This window comes from Rhinopithecus roxellana, chromosome 17 (genome assembly GCF_007565055.1).
Source record: "Rhinopithecus roxellana isolate Shanxi Qingling chromosome 17, ASM756505v1, whole genome shotgun sequence".
In the NCBI taxonomy this organism is placed as follows: domain Eukaryota; kingdom Metazoa; phylum Chordata; class Mammalia; order Primates; family Cercopithecidae; genus Rhinopithecus; species Rhinopithecus roxellana.
This window is the reverse complement of record NC_044565.1, coordinates 110,736,134-110,754,777: the sequence shown is the minus strand read 5'-3', so window position 1 is coordinate 110,754,777 and position 18,644 is coordinate 110,736,134. Positions and strand designations below refer to the sequence as shown.

Genomic DNA, 18,644 nt, shown 5'->3' with positions numbered 1-18,644 from the left:
ACAGCTAGAGTCATACTTAGTAGTGAAAGGCTGAATGATTTCCCCTCAAGATTAGAAGAGAGTCAAAGACATCTATTCTCACCACTCTGATTCACCGTACTACTGGAAGTTCTAACCATGGTAACAAAGCAAGAAAAGAAATAAAAGGCATACAGATTGGGAAGGAAGAAATAAAACTTTTTATTTGTAGGTAACATATTATGTACATAGAAAACCCCAGGAGACCTACAAAAAAAAAAAAAAAAAAACTAGAACTTCTATGAGATTTCAGCAAAGTCACAAAATTAATACACACACAATTCAATCACATTTTGATAAAGTAACAGTGAGCATGTGGCAGTGAAAATTAAATACCCAATACCAATTATAATTGAGTTACAAAGATGAAATATTTATGCACCTAAAAAGTATGTATAGAAGTTTTATGTTGAAAATTACAAAATGCTGAAGATATCAAAGAAGATCTAAATAAATGGAAAGACATGTTCTGTTCATGGATTGAATGACTCAACATATTAGAGACGTCAGTTCTCCCCAGCTTGATCTACAGGTTTATTAAAATTTCTATAAAAACCCCAGAAACGTTTTTTACAGACATAGTTAAGCCTATCTAAAATTTATGTGACAGGTCACAGGCTGTAAAAAAGTTTAAACAATCTTGAAAAAGAAAATTAAAGTGGGAAGAATCATTATACGCAGTATTAAGGCTTACTATGTAGCTGCATTCATCAAGATGTATGGCTTTAGTGTAGAAACAGACACGTAGACCAATGGAACAGTTAAAGAAACACACCCACACAACATGCTCAACTGATTTTCAACAAAGATGCAGAAGCAATCCAGCGGAGGAAAGATAGCCATTTGCATAAATGGTTGGAGCAATTGGATATCCAAAGGCAAAATAATAAACCCCAAACTAAACCTCATACCTCATGGACATCTTAGCTCAAAATGGATCATGAACTTACATCTAAAAACATAAAACTATAAAACTTCTAGAAAGAAATGTGGGAAAAATTGTGGGGATGTTAGGCTACCAAAGAATTTTTAGTCTTGATTCCAAAAGCATGATCCATAAACGGAAGCGTTAATATATTGAACGTCATCAAAATTAAAAGCTTTTACTCTTTGGGAGACCCTGTTAAGAGCATGAAAAGATGAGCTGCAGACTCAGAGAAAGTATCTGCAAATGACATATCAGACAAAGGCCTTAGTATCTAGAATATATGAAGAACTCTTAAAACTCAACAGTAGAAAACAAACCATCTAATCAGAAAATAGGCAAAACGTATGCACAGACATTTCACCGAAGAGAATCTACAGATGGCAAAGAAGCACATGAAAAGAGGGTCAACGTCGTAAAATTCAACAGCCCTTCAGGTTAAAAACTCTCCATAAACTAGGTATTGATGGAACATATCTTAAAATAATAAGACCCATTTATGACAAACCCGTAGCCAATGTCATACTGAATGGGCAAAAACTAGAAGCATTCCCTTTGAAACCTGGCACAAGACAAGGATGCCCTCTCTCACCACTCCTATTCAGCATACTGTTGGAAGTTCTGGCCAGGGCAATCAGGCAAGGGTAAGAAATAAAGGGTATTCAAATAGGAAGAGAGGAAATCAAATTGTCTCTGCTTGCAGATGACATGATTGTATATTTAGAAAACCCCATCATCTCAGCCCAAAATCTCCTTCAGCTGATAAGCAACTTAAGCTAAGTCTCGGGATACAAAATCAATGTGCGAAAATCACGAGCATTCCTATACTCCAATAACAGACAAGCAGAGAGCCAAATCATGAGTGAACTCCCATTCACAACTGCTGTAAAGAGAATAAAATACCTAGGAATATAGCTTACAAGGGACGTGAAGGACCTTAACATCACAAACCATGTGGTCCAATCATTCTACTCCTAGATATTTATTCAGGAAGAATGAAAGCCGATGTCCATGCAAAGACTTGTATGCAAATGTGTGTAACTTTATTTATAATAGCCCAAACCTGAAAACAACATCAACAGGTGAATGGATAAGTAAATCGTGGTATTTAATAGTGGTATACAATAGAACACAGCTCAGCAATAAGAAATGAATGAGCTATTGATTCATGCTACAACATGGGTGAATCTTAAAATAATTATATTGAAGGGGTGGCCTGCCCCTCCACACCTGTGGGCGTTTCTCGTTAGATGGAACGAGAGACTTGAGAAAAGAAATGAGACACAGAGACAAAGTATAGAGAAAGAAAAAGTGGGCCCAGGGGACCGGTGCTCAGCATACAGAGGACCCATGCCGGCACCAGTCTCTGAGTTCCCTTAGTATTTATTGATAATTATCTTTACCATCTTAAAGAAAAGGAAGTGGCAGGATAATAGGATCATTGTGGGGAGAAAGTCAGCAGTAAGACATATGAATAAAGATCTCTGTGACATGAATAAGTTTAAGGAAAAGTGCTATGCCTTGATAGGCATATGTAAACATCTCCATAAACCTTTTTTGTGCATAAAGAGCAGCATTGTGCTAGCAAGTCCCGCCTTTCGCCCTAAGGCGGTTTTCTCCTTTCTCAGTAAACCGAACATACAATCAGGTTTTACACCGAGATGTTCCATTGCCCAGGGACGGGCAGGAGACAAGTGCTTTTCTCTATCTCAACTGCCAACAACCGCCAGGAGACCTTCTTTCCTCTTGTACTGGTCCTCCTCAGCACAGACCCTTCACGGGTGTCAGGCTGGGGGACGATCAGGTCTTTCCCTTCCCACGAGGCCATATTTCAGACTATCACATGGGGAGAAACCTTGGACAATACCTAGCTTTCCTAGGCAGAGGTCCCTGCGACCTTTGGCAGTGTACGTGTTCCTGGGTACTTGAGATTAAGAAAATGGTGATGACTTTTAACCAGCAAGCTGCCTTCAGGCACTTGTTTAACAAAGCACACCCTGCACAGCCCAAAATCCTTTAAACCTTGAGTCACCACAGCACATGTCTCTTGCAAGGACAAGGTTGGGGGTAGGGTCACAGATTAACAGCATCTCAAATACAGAACAAAATGGAGTCTCTTATGTCTACTTCTTTCTATGTAGACACAGTAACAGTCTGATCTTTCTTTTCCCCACATTATATAAGTGAAGAAAGTCAGGAGAAAAGAGTAATTTCTGTGTTATTCCATTTATATAAAATTCTAGAAAACTGAAACTAATGTGTAGTGGCAGAAAGCCAATGAGTAGTTCCTGGAGAATTGAGGGAGAGGGCTTGTAGGAGAATGGGCAGATTTACAATGGGGCACAAGGGAATTTGGAGGGTGATGAACATGTTCATTATTTTGACTGTAAGAATGATTTCACAGGTGGGAAAGTCAAACTATTCAAATGGTGCATTTTACAGATGTTCAGCTTATTGTATGTGAATTACACATCAATAAAGCTGGCTAAAAATGAGATATGTAAGAACAACATAAAATTCTTTAGATTCTTCTTTTCCTGATACAGTTGGCTTTCTGTTAGAAATGTTTGGCATTTGCTGGCCGTGTGCTGTAGCCCCAGGTACTTGGGAGGCCAAGATGAGAGGATCACTTGAGCCCAGGAGCTCAAGACCGGCGTGGACAACAGAGTGAGCCTCTTGTCTCTAAAAAGAAAAGAAAAGAAACATGTTTGGCATTTGAGCTCTTTTTATCTAGTCTTATAGCATATTCACTTCTCCTTTTGGCAGAATGAAGATCTGACTCTTTTAGTTAAGGAAATGGAACAAGGTCACCGTGACCTGGAGAAGATGCGAGACCTTTATTCCGAGTCCGTGATCATGGACTGGTGGTACAATGCGGAAAAGGATGGAGACAGCAAGTGAGCACGCCTGCCTGCCTGTCTCCCTGCGCTGGGGCCTCTCGAGAGCGGGGCTTGCCCCCAGGCCCTTGTCCTTTCTGAAATGCTCTGTGAAATTTCTGTTAGTGAAAAGAATCACATAGTGTGATTAAGTTAGGATTTTTTTAAGCAAAGAGAATTAATAATTTAATAGCAATTTAATCGTGGGCTTGAGGAGGCCACATATTCCCCTTTATGTTATCCATGCAGTGCGAACGGGCCCCCAGACCCAAGCACTGACAGGGCAGAGAGGAGCGCTGTGTGGGGAAGGAGCTCTGACTCAGGGATCCGGAGGCCAAGGCCTGGACTTCCCTCTGCGTGACTGTGGGGAGACCCAAACTTCCCTTCACACCTCTCCATTGCGTGGGCCTCTGTTTCCTCATCTTTAAAATGGTGGCCGTGGTGGTGGGTTTGGGATAGATGATTTCTCATGACTGCCCCCATCCTATATTCTAATGTATTTCTATTTCGTGGTTTTTAAACAAAGTCAAAACCACCCCCGAACACTCCGGAAATTGGTCAAATTTTGTTAAAATGATTTAATATTTTCCAGATATTCAAGTATCACAGCCTACCCTGCCAGAGTGTCTTTTTTAGTTCAAAGAATGATAGAAAATTGGGGAAAAAAAGAAAATACATTTATTAATCAGAATTTATTGTTCAACAAAATGCACTCTCTTCCTGTTAGCAAATTAAGCATTTGTACGGGCTTAGGGTAGGGCATGACTGTGGAACCAGTAAAAAGAGGTAAATGTTATAATGGCCATCTTATAATGAGATTTTATGGCATTATTTTTTTAAGTATTCATGAAAGCACAGAGACAGCTTCTAAACTTCAAATTTTTGAACAAATAAACTAAGAATCAAGTAAATAAGAAGCCATTTATTGAGTACAAACCATGCAGTAAGAGAACTGGGGTGCAGAGATGAATGTCAGCCTGGTTCCTTCTGCCGTGGGGGGGCACAGTGGGGGCACAGACCCACAGAGGGCTGTAGAACCCGGGGCAGGTGCTCCACGGAAGTGTCAAGGGGCAGTGGTGCAGGAGGGAGGGCACACGTCACAGTGTTGGAGCAGAAGATTGCTCTGGAAGTTTTCGTTTGTGTGGCTGCTGTCTTCAGAGCTTCAGAGAAGGTCATGTCTGGGAAAACACTCCAGCGTTTCGGGGATCCCTCCATTCTCCAGAATGGTTCCCTGTGATCTGGTGCTGGCATGGGAGGTCCAAGGCAGGAGTTCCTTTCTCTAGCTTTTGGAAGTGCTTGCTGGTAGACACTTTGGTTAGAGAGTGGGTTTCTGCAGTGCTTACTTGTTTATAACAGGCTTTCCCCGCTACGAATCCTCCCATCGGCCCCATGTCGTCACTATATAGGTGTATAGGTCACGTTTCCTGCAGTTGATGAGGAAAGTGAAGAAGTTTAGAGAGGATTGAGTTGCTTGACTGAGGTCACAGAGCCAGGAAGGACCAGACCTGTGATGTTAGCTGTATCTTCTGACTCCAAGGCTGGGCCCCTGTCCACTCTTCTGCATTGGTCAGGGATAAATGACTATTTTTATATTAACCTGGATGGGGGAAGGCTCGCTTCTTTAAGTTTGCAGTGTTCAACGTGAATGTATTGACTTCACTCTGCCTTCTTGATGGAAATTTTCTTCTCTCTCTTTTTTTGCTCTACTTTTTATCTAAATCAAAACAGGCATCAAAAGGAGATCTGTTCTATGGTTTCAACCCCAGAAAAATGTGCAAAGCCTCAATCTGATGTCAATTCAACACAAATTTCATCCCTGAAGAGGTTGAAGGGACCATGGGGCCTTTCAGATCAAAAGATTCAGAAAAAGAAAGTCCTCCACGCAGGTATCAGTGAACAAAATGGCTTGACTCTTTGCTGGTTTCTCTTCAAGGCAAGAAGATAGAATAAAACTAAACCCATGTAATGTTTTTAAGAAGCACTAAACCTGTGGGTTTTTTTTAATTAAAAATTTCATTAAAATAATTGTACATTCACATGATCTTATATATACCTACCCTTCAGCCTGTTTCCCCAGTGGTAACATCTTGCAAAATAATAGTCCAATATTGAAACCAGGATATTGATATTGATACAATCCACAGGTCTTATTCAAATTGTCCAGTTTTACTTGTTCCTGTGTGAGTGTGTGTGTATGTTGTGTGTGTCTGACAGTCTATGTTTAGGTCTACGTGGTTCGATCACGTGTATAGGTTTGTGTTTCCACCACTACAGTCAAGAAGAGTCCCATTACCACGGGAATCCTTCATACCGCCCTTTTATAACCACACCCACCTCGCTTGCACACCCTTCCTACAGCTAAAATTAAACTAAGTGGTGAAAGACTGAATTATTTCCCCCTAAAACTGGGGAAAGGGATGCCTACTGTCACCACCCTTATTCAGCGTAGCACGGGAAGTTCTAACCACTGCAGCAAGCAAGAAGAAAAAACAAAGCAAGAAAGATTGGAAAGGAAGAAATAAAACTGTCCCCATTTGCAGATATCGTATTGTCTATGTAGAAAACAGCAAGGGATGTACCAAAAATACAAGTCCTAGAGCTACCGAGTTCAGCAAGGTCTCTGGCTACAGAACACATAAAACCAGTTGCATTTTGATATTCTAACAGTGAACATACAGCAACCTATATTAAAGCCATTCATAGTTGCTCCAGATAAAATACATTAGGTGAACATGTAACAAAGTATGTACAGAATCTGTATGCTGAAAATTATAAAATTCTTCTGTAAGACACTAAAGACCTCAATAAATTGAGATACTGTGTTCAGAGGTTGAATGAATTGGTGTGACAGATGACAATTCTCACCTCATTTATCTATGAAATTCCTAATAGAATCCCAAAAATGTTTTTATAAACATATACGAGCATATTCTAAAATATATACAGAAACTTCAGGTTCTACAATGGCTAAAATGATTTTGAAAAAGAATGAAGTTGGAAAAATCACTGTACTGGATATTAAGGCTTATCACATAACCCCGTTAATGAAGACAGCATGGTGTTAGCAGAGGGATAGGTAGAACAGGGCCTGGATTTAACCCACACAAATATCCCCAGATGATCTGACAAAGGTGCAAAGTTCACTCAATGGAGGGAGTAAAGGCTTTTCAACAAAGACGCTGAAGCACTATCTACAGTCGAAAAAGGAAAAGAAGCTTGACCTTAACCTCACACGGACCATGGATTTAAATGTAAAACGGAAAACCATAAAACTTCTAGAAAAAGATTAAAGGAAACCTCTATCCAGTTAAGGAAGTTCCACACATTTCCAGCTTTCTGGGAGTTTTTATCATGAATGGGTGCTGGATTTTACCAAACGCTTTTTCTGTGTCAACTGAGACAGGCTTTTTCTTCTTTAGTCTATTGACATGGTGGATGACATTAATTGATTTTCAAATGTGGAAGCAGCCTTGTATATCTTGGAATATTTCCCTCTTGGTCTCAGTGTGTAATTCTTTTAATGCATCACTGGATTCCATTCATTAGTATTTTGTTGAGGATTTTGGTATCGAAGTTCATGAAAGCTATTGATCTATAGTTTTATTTATTTCTCTTTTTAAATACTGTCTTCATCCAGCTTTGGTATCAAGCTAATACTGTCCTCACCAAATGGGTTGGAAAATTGTCCCTCCTCTTCTATTCCTGGAAGAAATTGATGTAATTCTGCTTTGAATGTCTGGTAGAGTTATCATGGAGCCATTTGGGCCTAGGGATTTCTTTTCCAGATTTTTCATGATGAATGCCATTTCTGCAGTGGTTTTAAGGATATTGTCCATTTCAGGTTGGTCGAGTTTTGGCAGTTTGTGGTTTCTGAGTAATTGGTCTATTGTTTCTAATTTATCAAATTTATGAGGGCAAAGTGGTTTTTTGTATCCCTTTGTTAGCTTTTTTAATGGCTGCAAGATCTTTAGCAATGAACTCTCAATATTAGTGCTTTCATCTGTCTTCTCTCTTTTTGTCTTTTTTCTATCTAGCTAGAGGTTTTCTTGCTTTTCTTTCTATTTGTTCATTTGTTTCCAGAGAATGTATAATTGATTGTTGAAGGACCTTTATGGGTAACCTCTTTAAAATCCTTGTCAGATAGTTCCAGCTCCTGATTCTTCTTGGTGTTGGCATCATGCGTTTGCTTTTTCTGATTGAAGGAGAGATTGTTTTTCTAGTTACTGATATGATGGGTGATTTTTGATAGTATCCTGGACATTTTGTCTATTATGTTAGTTACTCTGCATCTCATTTAAGTATTTTATTTTAGGAAGTAGTCACCCGTTTAAATTTAGCATGTGGGCCTTGACCTACTTTTGTGGGCTGTGGTTCTGATGGCAACTTAATTTTCACAGGCTCTGTGGTATTGTTAATATTTTGGTGCTTGTGTTTCTGCTGTTTCTAGGGCTCCTACTGTTCCCTGCTGGTGCTGCCTGAGGTGGCAGCAGGCATCCCCTCAGGCCAGGATGTTAGATATCTCCAAGGGGAGAGTTGCAGCAGCTGCCCCCAGTGCTGTCTCTGGGGTGTCCCCACGTTGCTGGCAGGGAGGAGGGCCTTGAACCTACAGGGACCAAGAGGCTTCCCGGAACGGGCCACTAACTGGAGACTGGCCCTCCTGCAGGATCTGTCCACATGCTCCCGCTCCCTCCGTACAAGGGAGCAGCATCGTACATGGGAAGAAACAGGTTTCCCACACTGGCCACTTGTGTGGCTGGGTCCCCTTTTCCAGTCCTGCCTGCCTGCTCCAGTGAACCTGAGTTTTGCCAGAGTTGCTACTTGTCTTAAACATTTTAATGGCCAATTGTCACTGCCACCATTTCACTTAGATTTGGGATGCTTGGTATCGGGAGACAATCATATGCTGAGTTTCTATTTTGTTTCCATTTGTGAGGTAGAGGAGTGATGAAAAGCCATGACTGATCCTACAGAGTCAGGGGAGGAGCTAAATGCTTGACTCCACTGCTAGATAAAAATGTTTCATTCCGTGTTTGCAGCCTCTGGGAATGGTATAGTTTTTACGTTTGGAGACCTGGGGAGCTAAATTTCATTTTCATTTGGCTCACGTAAATCTGATTGTTTTGCCTGGCAGTGTTGGTCCAGGTGGCCTGCCAGGGTGGACAGCGGCAGGAGCTCAGCTCTCTGATTCGGATTGTTTATCTCTTTTTCTCACAGACATAACTTCTAAGAAAATTTAGTTTTCTTAGTTCCTGGGTACAGAGACAACCAAGGCAGGGCTTACCCTTTTGTTGCCTAGAGAAACAGTGATTACCATCTAGCACCCTCCTTCTCTATGCATGGAGACCACTGGTGTTACTTTTCTGTGTGAAAGCTACCCATTTGCAGATTACTAGCCAATCTTTGCTCTGTCTAATTTCTTGTAGGAGAGGATATGTCCTCTCAGTGAAAACACAGACACATTTCATTCACGAATGCTGACATAAAGCCTTGGAACAAGGTACGTCTAAAGCCTCCCAATTATGAAGTACAGACTACACTTACAATTAGTGTGGTTTATGTTATCAAATATAAAAAGTAATCAACATGATTTGGCACAGGCTCATTGTCCTCTAAAGCACACAGATTCAAGGTCAATATTTGCTAAGTTGTCATTTGCCTGTAGAAGGGACACATCAGAGGGTAGAAAATAACACAAACAAAGATCCGGACAGCAATTGTGGTGGGCAGAATTTCTAGAATGGCTTACCAAAGATGTCCTGCCCTGAACCCTGCAACGTTTGAATATGATGACACGTCACTCTCATGACCAGGTTATGCTGACCTAGACAGGGTTATCTAGGTGGGTCCAGTGTAACTGTGGGAATCGTGAACAGGAGCTATTTCCAGCTGGTGGCAGAAGAGAAAGTGAGAGAGATTTGAACCACAAGAGGTATTCAATGTGCTTGAAGATGAAAGAGTCGTGTGAGAAGTAATACAGGTACCTTAAGCAGCTGAGAGAGGCCCTGGGCTACAGCCAGCAAGGAAACGGGGCCTTAGCCCTACAACTGCAAGGAGCTGAGTTCTGCCGGCAGCCTGAATGAGGGTGGAAGCTGACGTCTCTCCAGGAGGGGCCCAACATCAATTCAGATAAAGGGAGTAAGACATCCCAGCCACTTTCAGTTTGTGACAGCACCATTCTCGGAGGGTTGGGAAACTAAAGTTGCATTCTTACTTTAAGGAGCTGATAAAATAGTTGTATCTAATGAAGCATCTCCTTCCACCCCCAATTCCTTTAACTCTTCTCTCTGTGATACCAACAGAATCAACCAAAACCAGCCTGCTCAGGAGTCAGATGTCCTCCCTCAGGAGCTCAGCTGGCAGTGAAAGGAAGGACGGCCTCTCCAATGCCAGCAGCCAGAGGACTGCTCTAAGTGACAAAGGCAAGCCAGAAAGGGTCTCCGTGGCCAACCAGCCTCCCTTTCCCCAGTGTATCTGTTCCAGAAAGAGCTGCGTGTAGATATGTCGGTGAAATCATATTTTAAATGGGCCCAGATTGCTTCCTATTCAAAGGAATCCCTTGTAAGTCAGGTCTGCCTGCTTTATGACCTGGATTGTCTGAGAGCTGGCCTTGTGTTTATGGTGCCTGGGTGTTTAATACACACGCGGCTCACATAACTATGGTCATGCTGCTGTCCCTTCATGGTTTGGTTTTGAAACTGTCATATTTCATAGTTGGTTTTTTCCTTCCCTTTCTTCAATGGATGATGCTACCAGATGAGCCCCTCTCTGGTCCAAATTGTCAGCCTTTTGGGGACTGCATATGAAGAAAATGTGATTTTTCCTTCAATTGTTATTACTATTGATAAAATTATTAATCTTAAAGTAATAAATTTTGAAATGTTTGATGCCCGTAGCATTTTTCTTATATTTCAAATAGTTGATAAATTAAAAATCCCAGTTAAACACACACATATACACACAGTCCCCTAGGGAGTAGGAAGTGGCCACGTGGCAAATGTACCCCTGTGGCGGCACAGTCATAGTTCAATTGAACTCTGTTTTCTTCAGTGCTGATCTGTGTGGTATCTTTTCCTCACTTTTTTTTTGTTGTTGTTTTTTGAGACAGAGTCTCACTCTGTTACCTAGGCTGGAGCGTTGTGCTGCAACCTTGGCTCACTGCAACCTCTGCCTCCCTGGTTCAAGCGATTCTCCTGCCTCAGCCTCCTGAGGAACTGGGATTACAGGTGCCCACCACCAGGCCAGTCTAATTTTGTGTTTTTAGTAGAGACAGGGTTTCACCATGTTGGTCAGGCCGGTCTCAAACTCCTGACCTCAGGTGATCCACCCGCCTCAGCCTCCCAGAGTGCTGGGATTTTGTCCAGGCACAGTGGCTCACTTTCAATTAACTGGCCGTATTTCCTAAGTTGTCTACATTCCTTAAAGGGCTTATCAAATGATGACTGGGATATGAGTTCTTCGCTATTTAACTAGCTCACGCCCAAACACACCTCCTTCTGAATGCTGTTCATTCAACAAATACCCCTTTTCATTTATAAATACACATTTATATAAGGATATATTTAAAACCCCAAATATTAATTTGAAAATTTGAACTTACAACTAAACAGGACCTAACAGGTTTTATGGTTTTCTACAGAAAGCTGAAGAACCACAAAACAATCTATCAGAAATTAAAATGTTGATCAAGGCTCTCTTATATAATTTGGGAGAGTCCAAAAGGTCAATATTGAACTATCATCGGTTAATGGTATTTTTATTGCACACTTTTTAGAGGTGTGTTTTCTGAATGAAAGAATGAATATATCTCATTGTCTCAAAACAGTGGTAGTGCTGTATTTACCCATGCATTGGTCTATAGTATAAACTGCAAGGGAATCTTGCCTGAGAGCCCACTCTGACAAACCAGGATAGGTTCTCTGAAATGTGGTCCATTTATTGGCTCTCAGTCACAGCTGAACTGAGACAAGCATGATCCCTTTGCATTTTATGTAAAACCTGTATATGAGGAAAATACACAACTGCCACTTCCCCTTCCACAGAAATGAGCATCCTGCTGCCTGAGGAGTGTCTTGATGACACATCGTCAGAAAGGGTGACCCGAGAAGGAAGCCAGGTTTCCGACCACAAGTGAGTTCTTTAACTTGACAAAGACAGTCTGTTATGCTTTGGTTGGTGACCCATCAAGTTGAAAAATTAAAAACACCACCTCCTTGTGTTCTCAGTTCTTCAGATGTGTCTTCAGAAAACTGGCTCAAGACCTATGGCTTGGTTGCCAAGAAACTCACCCTCATGGATGCCTTGTCAGTGGCAGCGGTCCCCCACAGCTCCACCTATGTTCCCGTCCTGGACAAGCATGTCATGTCTAAGGTCTTTGATGAGGTAAACTGATTGTCTATGCGTCCCTACTTGAGGCCATTTTCATTTTCTGCTCAAATAAAAAGTAGTCCAATTTCTTGTATGGTTGTAACAGAAATGTATTTTAGCCATTGGGGGAAAATGTATTTGTAAAGGCAGTAAAAGGGAGAGAGAGAGGCTCTTAAGAATTTGGGCGCGGTGGCCCACACCTGTAACCCCAGCACTTTGGCAGGCTGAGGTGGGCGGATCCCTTGAATCCAGGAGTTTGAGACCAGCCTGGGCAACATCGTGAAACTCTGTTTCTACAAAAAATACAAAAATTAGCCAGGCATGGTGGCATGCACCTGTAGCCCCAGCTACTTGGGGGACTGAGGTGGGAGGATCACTTGAGCCTGAGAGATCGTGGCTGCAGTGAGTAGTGATTGCAGCACTGCACTCCAGCCTGGGTGACAAAGAGAGATCTTGTCTCAAAAACAAGGAAAATAAGAATTCTCTTTTTAAGCTGAGAGGAAACTGATCTCGGTTGGGTTGGCACTCGGTGGCTCGTTGCTAATGGATAGAAGTGTGGGACTGAAAAAATGATTGAAAACTCTAGGTCAGCGTCATGAGTGAACATCAAATATCACCCTTATGAAAGGAAAGGGATGACTTGCGAGAGATTATGTCCTGCCTTCGCTTACCTTCTCTTCCTAAATGGAGTGGCATCTTTTGCATCAAAAAGCCTCCAAAGGAAAAAGTTAAGAGAGCACACGAGCCAGCCACATGTTAACAAAAGAACCACCAGACTGTCCTAGGTGGGTCTCGAGAGGAGAAAAACAGCTTCCAATGGGTGGGCGTGGTAGGGTTAAATGTGGAGGAAGGCCAAGGAAGTACTACTGAAAACTTAACACTGAATTTGGCAACAAGGAGGTGCTCATCTTTACAAGAATAATTCCAGTGGGACGGCTAATCTCGGGTCAGACTGCAGTGGGATGAAGAACATCAAAACCATGAGAACATGAAGACCGAACCTCAGTGCTTCCTGGCAAATACAACAGCAACTAACGATTTAAATAGAAACATTTCAGTCTTTGCAGTCCCTGAAAGGAAACAATATCCTTAAAAGACCTGTCTCATGCTGAAATCTTTGCAGAGGAAATGATGCGATGCTTGGGTACGCTTGGGGTTTGCTTTATTGTAATCGGAGTGGTGGAGTAGTGTGGCGGGCTAAGGGGAGTAGATGAAATAGATAGACCACACGTTGATCATTGTTGCATTTGGGTAAGACTTGGTGAGAAGGGTCGTTTTACTATTCTTTCTGCTTTTTTGTGTATTTGAAATTTTCCATAAAAAGAAGTTGAAAAGATCAAAGGCAGGAGAAAGTTTTTTAAAAAATGAAAAGACCTTTTCTAACTGACCTTGAAATAGCTGAGGTTTGATGTATTGGAAGAAGCAGATGAATTGGTGAATTTTTTTCTATTAGCACGTTTAAAAAATTATCACCCATGGAGGTCCACCTGCCTGCTGGGTTGGGATGACCAGCGACTCTCCCTCCGGAGGCTGTGTGTGTGTTCTCCTCTAGGCTGGTTCCTGGCTACTTTGCCTCAAGGTGAATGCTCCTGTTCCTGGCTGTTACCCTTGTGGTTGGCAGTGTTGATTTATACCTGATTAGTCAGATGTCAACTTCACTGCTTGAACTTGACTTCTTCTAGAAGCAACAGGGAGAAACTGAATGCTGATTTATTTCTTCTAGGAGGTTTGGGGACAGCTCCTTCATATTCCCTGTAGTTATATTACTAGTCTTGAGTTTTATTTGGGACAAAATATATTTACTGAACTCTACTTAGAAATAGAATTTTCCTGGGCTTTTTATGTCTCCTTCTAAATGTCCCAACAACTTGAGTTAGAGTGAAAAGTAAATTTCTTGAAAAAAATATGGTAGGATAGGGAAGCAGTAACATAAAATCCAAGGAAGAAACCACAAAGGAAAGATTCACAGGCTGAGGAAGTAAAAATGCTATTTTGCTTAAAAACATGTAAATAAAATGAAGGCAAATGTCAGAAAAATACCTGCAACATATATGACAGACAAAAAGGGCCATAGGAGTGATATCTTACATGTATGTATCAGTATAAATGACTGTGTGTGTGTGAATCAGTGTTCTGTGTGTGAACACACATGCACACACATCCATACCATAAGAGAATGAGAAAATGACAAATACCCCAGTGGAAAATTTAGGAGAAAAAAAGAAAAAAAGTCAAAACCGTATACAAAAATATTTAACTTTACTGGTAACCAACTCTATGTCTTAAAAAATGCACATTGAAAATCAATTAGACACCACCTCCCCCATCAAATTAGTAAGGTTAAAAATCACCAATAAACAGTAATGGCAAGGATAGGGTCGGATGGACACTTATATCCTGCTAGTGAGAGTATAAATTGGTGCATCCTTAGTATAAAATGTTAAGAGTTTATATTTACTCCAGTGAATTCATATATTACTAGGAATCTATGTAAGGAAATAACTAGAGATACTGAAGTATAAGTGCAGAGAAAAATTACTGCTGCCATATAGCCAACAATGGAAAACAACACAAATTCATATAATGAAGTGTCATACATTCATCAGGTATCACATTTCTAAAGAATAAGTTTCACACAATGAAAAGCCCTCATGCTAAATGAAATATCATGCTAAATGAAAAAAAATCAGAGTATACAGTGTGTTAGAAATTTGGTTGTACATGTGACTGAGATAGGCATAGTGGTACTTTCTCCTTCCCTCCCTTTTTTCTTTTACCAAAATGTTAACAGTTTAGCTGGGTGGTGAGATTGTTGGAGATTTTTTTTTTTTAATTTATGTAGTTTTTAATTTGTATTGTAGTACTTTTAACTCTGAACATATATTAATTATACACTGAGAAAAATGTTAAGAAAAACAGACCTGGCCAGGTGTGATGGCTCACTCCTGTAATCCCAGCACTTTGAGACACCGAGGCAGGCGGATCACGAGGTCAGGAGACTGAGACTGTCCTGGCCAACATAGGTGAAACTCCATCTCTACTAAAAATACAAAAAAATTAGTTGGGTGTGGTGGCGGTCACCTGTAGTCCCAGCTACTCGGGAGGCTGAGGCAGGAGAATTGCTTGAATCCAGGAGGCGGAGGTTGCAGTGAGCCGAGATAGCACCACTGCACCCCAGCCTGGCAAAAGAGGGAGACTTTGTCTTAAAAAAAAAAAAGAAAAAAAAAAAAAAAAAAGAAGAAAGTAAAACAGACCTGAAAGCAAATGATAAAATAATGTAAACGTAATGGGAACTTAATTTTTGATTAACTGCTTTATTTTTATCTGATAAGTAATATATGAATAATTCTCAGTATATGAGATTTAAACCATGCTTAAGTCTTTAGAGGAGGCTTCTCTCACCACCACGCCTATCCATGAAGGAAAGATGTTGAATAGTTTGGTGAATTTCCTTCCAATCTTTTTTCTACATATGCGTATGTAAGTACGTGCACGCATAACATATTTATACGTAGACACATAAGAACTTGAATAAACGTGAATAAGACAATACTGTATACATTTACTATTTTAAAAATTTTGTCTTAGAGCCCTTTCCACACAGGTAGATGGTCTCATGCCTGTAGTTGCAAGGCTCTTCCCCATTATTAATGGATATTTACATTGTGTCCTTCCTTCCCCTCTTACAAACATTCCTGTAAGAGGTTTCTTTGCACGTAGATTTTTGGGCACCTGTATTAATCTGTCTTTGGAATAAATTCCCTCAAGTCAGATGGTTGGACCCAAAGAGTATGTGCATTTTAGATTTTGATAATTCAAATCATCCTCCGAATTCATGGTGCATTTTCACTAGTCTGTAGCCCCACAGACAGAGTAAAATAATGCTCTCTTCCTAAGAGGAACTGTGTATAATACTTGATAATCATTAGTCCTAGGTGTGTAGAAATGCTTTGAAAACCCTGAAAGTAGTATGCAGACATAAGATCTTTATTCAGCCTATTCTTTCCTCCTTGGTTCATATGCTGAAAAAGCAAACTTAATATTCAGTCCAACAATTACAAATTTTTTCCTCTGAGATGAATGTGACATATCCATACTCTGTGGATAATAATATGCCTACTCTGAGGTTGTCATGGGATTAAAAGAAGTAATGCATAGAGTGGAAAGTACTTAGCAGGCACTTAAGATGTTGACTTGTATTATAAAAATATTCAACAAATTTATGCCTATGATATATGCCTGTGTTGGGCTCTAGAATACAGCGCCAAACAAGAAAGCCAACATTCCTACCCAAGCACAACTGACAGTCTCAGGAGGAAATAGCAATGAAAATGAGAGAAGTTCTAGTTAAATGTGACGAGTGGGAAGTGCTGAATAAAGACGCAGGAGATGCCCCTCACCTGGCTTCAGTGGCCACAGAAGGCTTGCCTTAGCTAGTGGCATCTGAGTTCAGACCCGGGGGAAGAGAAGTTATGAAGATGGAGAGATGGGAAGAGAGCCCCAGGCAGTGGGGGAGCTCTGGGGAAGCCTAAGGGACAGAGAATGTTTGTCATTCCAGAGAAGTTTAGTGTGAGTGGAGAAGGTGATAAAGCTGGGGAAGGAAGGGCCTTGATTGAATTAAGGATTTTGAACTTCATCCTGAGGGGAATGGAGGGGTTTTTAGCAGAGGAGAGAGGTTAATTTGGGGTTTTAGCTGGCACACAGAGAATAGTTGGAGAGGCATGAGGCTGGGGAGATGGGGGCAGTCAGGAGGCAGAGCTGGGTGGCTGGAACCAGTAGGCTGTGTGGCTGGAACACTGCGGATGGGCTCAAGCTCTTTATAAAGTCAAGTCAATGATGTGGGGCTGAGAGAAAGAAAAATGCCAAGAGTGATTCTCCAGATTCCAGCCTGGAATATCAAGCAGGGGATAAATAAAGGATGAGTAGTGAGGGTCCTGTTCTTCAGGGGGGCATTCTAGTCATCTGCCTCTAGAACACAAAGCCCAGGGGAGGGGATGAACAGTTCTCAAGTGCATCCCGTGGGCACTTGTGCTTGGTGCCTTTTGTGGCATTGTGAGTTCTCAAGACAGCCTGCACGTAGGTAGGCACTGCACAGCACACTTGCCCTCCCTTATTCATAGTAAGAATCACCGTGATGACAGGCATACACTGCAGTGATCTCCGGTCTCACATCCAAAGCACTTTTGTATCTTTGATTCCCTTATATTTTCTCTGACTGGAAATTGAAAGAATAACAGAATCATAATCTCAAATATCTCCCCCTCATGGGATGTATACCTTTTTGATATATGGACCTTTATGAAACAGCAGACAAAAAGTAGAATGGAGTTGAAAAGGAAGCACACTAGAGTCTTACTTCACTGAGAATCTTAATTGCCTCTTCATCTTGTGTTTGTGCACGGCCGCATCTGTCTGCATAGAGTTGGAAAGCAGTGTCTGGCTTTGTCCCCAGCTCTTTGTTTCATTCATCACTTAGGTATGGGCTGTTTCTTCTTCTGGAACACAATGCTGTTTTGGTTTTCAGTGCTTCCCGGACCAGCCTCCAATCGGTCACCTTGGAAATGAGGTATTGAGCAAAGTGGTTGCCCTAGCAACTCTTCATTACAAGATGCAAAATGGACTCAATAATTTTATCTCAGCTCTTTCAAAAGGATTAACTCATCCCCAAGTCGTATACACAATAAAACTGATGTAGCTACGTAATGAACCTAGAATTTAAAGCTCTTTATTTGCTGGTTGCTTTGAAAAACATTGAAATAATTTGGGAAGATTGGTCTGCACCACTGGAGAGTCTACATCATCAGCCATCATCATCATCGTTATCGTAATGTCTTTTACAGCCTCCCGTCAAGGCTCCCTGTGTTGTCCGTCCTTCTCCAGGTTCTGCACATAGCTTTGTGGCCGGATAGCCTGGATTGGTGCTCCAGCTCTGTCATTTAATCCTGAAGGACCATGGCAAGCTCCCTAATCTAGTAGGCGATGCACCCTCATCACATACTAGGTTCTGAGTAAAGCATTTGCTATCATCAAATACCTCATCTAAAACTTAGAGCGACCTGTGAGGTGGCTATTCATCTCGCCATTTAGCTGACAAGGAATATTTGGTGCAAAGAGGCTAGGGGTGCTGTCAAGTCATGACATTTTGTTGCTTTTAAATATAATAGCAATGAACACAAAACTGTACACTGATAGAAAAGCTTTTTAATTAAAAATTTAAAACAGTTATCACAAAACCTACATATGTATATATTCTGTGTGTAGAAAAATTAGAAAATGTAGGTAAGTGAAAAGGAAAGAAGCAATAGTTATCATCCACCCCATCATCTCCTGGTTATCTGGCCAGACCTTCTTACTTTGTATATATAGAGATCTAGACCATTTGTTCCTTGTTTTTGTTTTTATCATAATGAAATCAAACCAAACATCCTGTTTTGTACTTGTGTTTTTCAACCACCTATCCA

General features: G+C 41.1%; 1 protein-coding gene across 1 annotated transcript in view; it reads left to right on the top strand.

The window, feature by feature from the left end:
• VWA3B (von Willebrand factor A domain containing 3B) overlaps positions 1–18,644 on the top strand; it is a 220,478-nt gene that overhangs the window by 133,065 nt on the left and 68,769 nt on the right. The window contains exons 15-19 of the mRNA XM_010362112.2: positions 3,710–3,840; positions 5,548–5,705; positions 10,119–10,238; positions 11,859–11,946; positions 12,042–12,198. Coding sequence (XP_010360414.2) covers positions 3,710–3,840; positions 5,548–5,705; positions 10,119–10,238; positions 11,859–11,946; positions 12,042–12,198 — 654 coding nt within the window. The remainder of the gene's footprint in view (positions 1–3,709; positions 3,841–5,547; positions 5,706–10,118; positions 10,239–11,858; positions 11,947–12,041; positions 12,199–18,644) is intronic.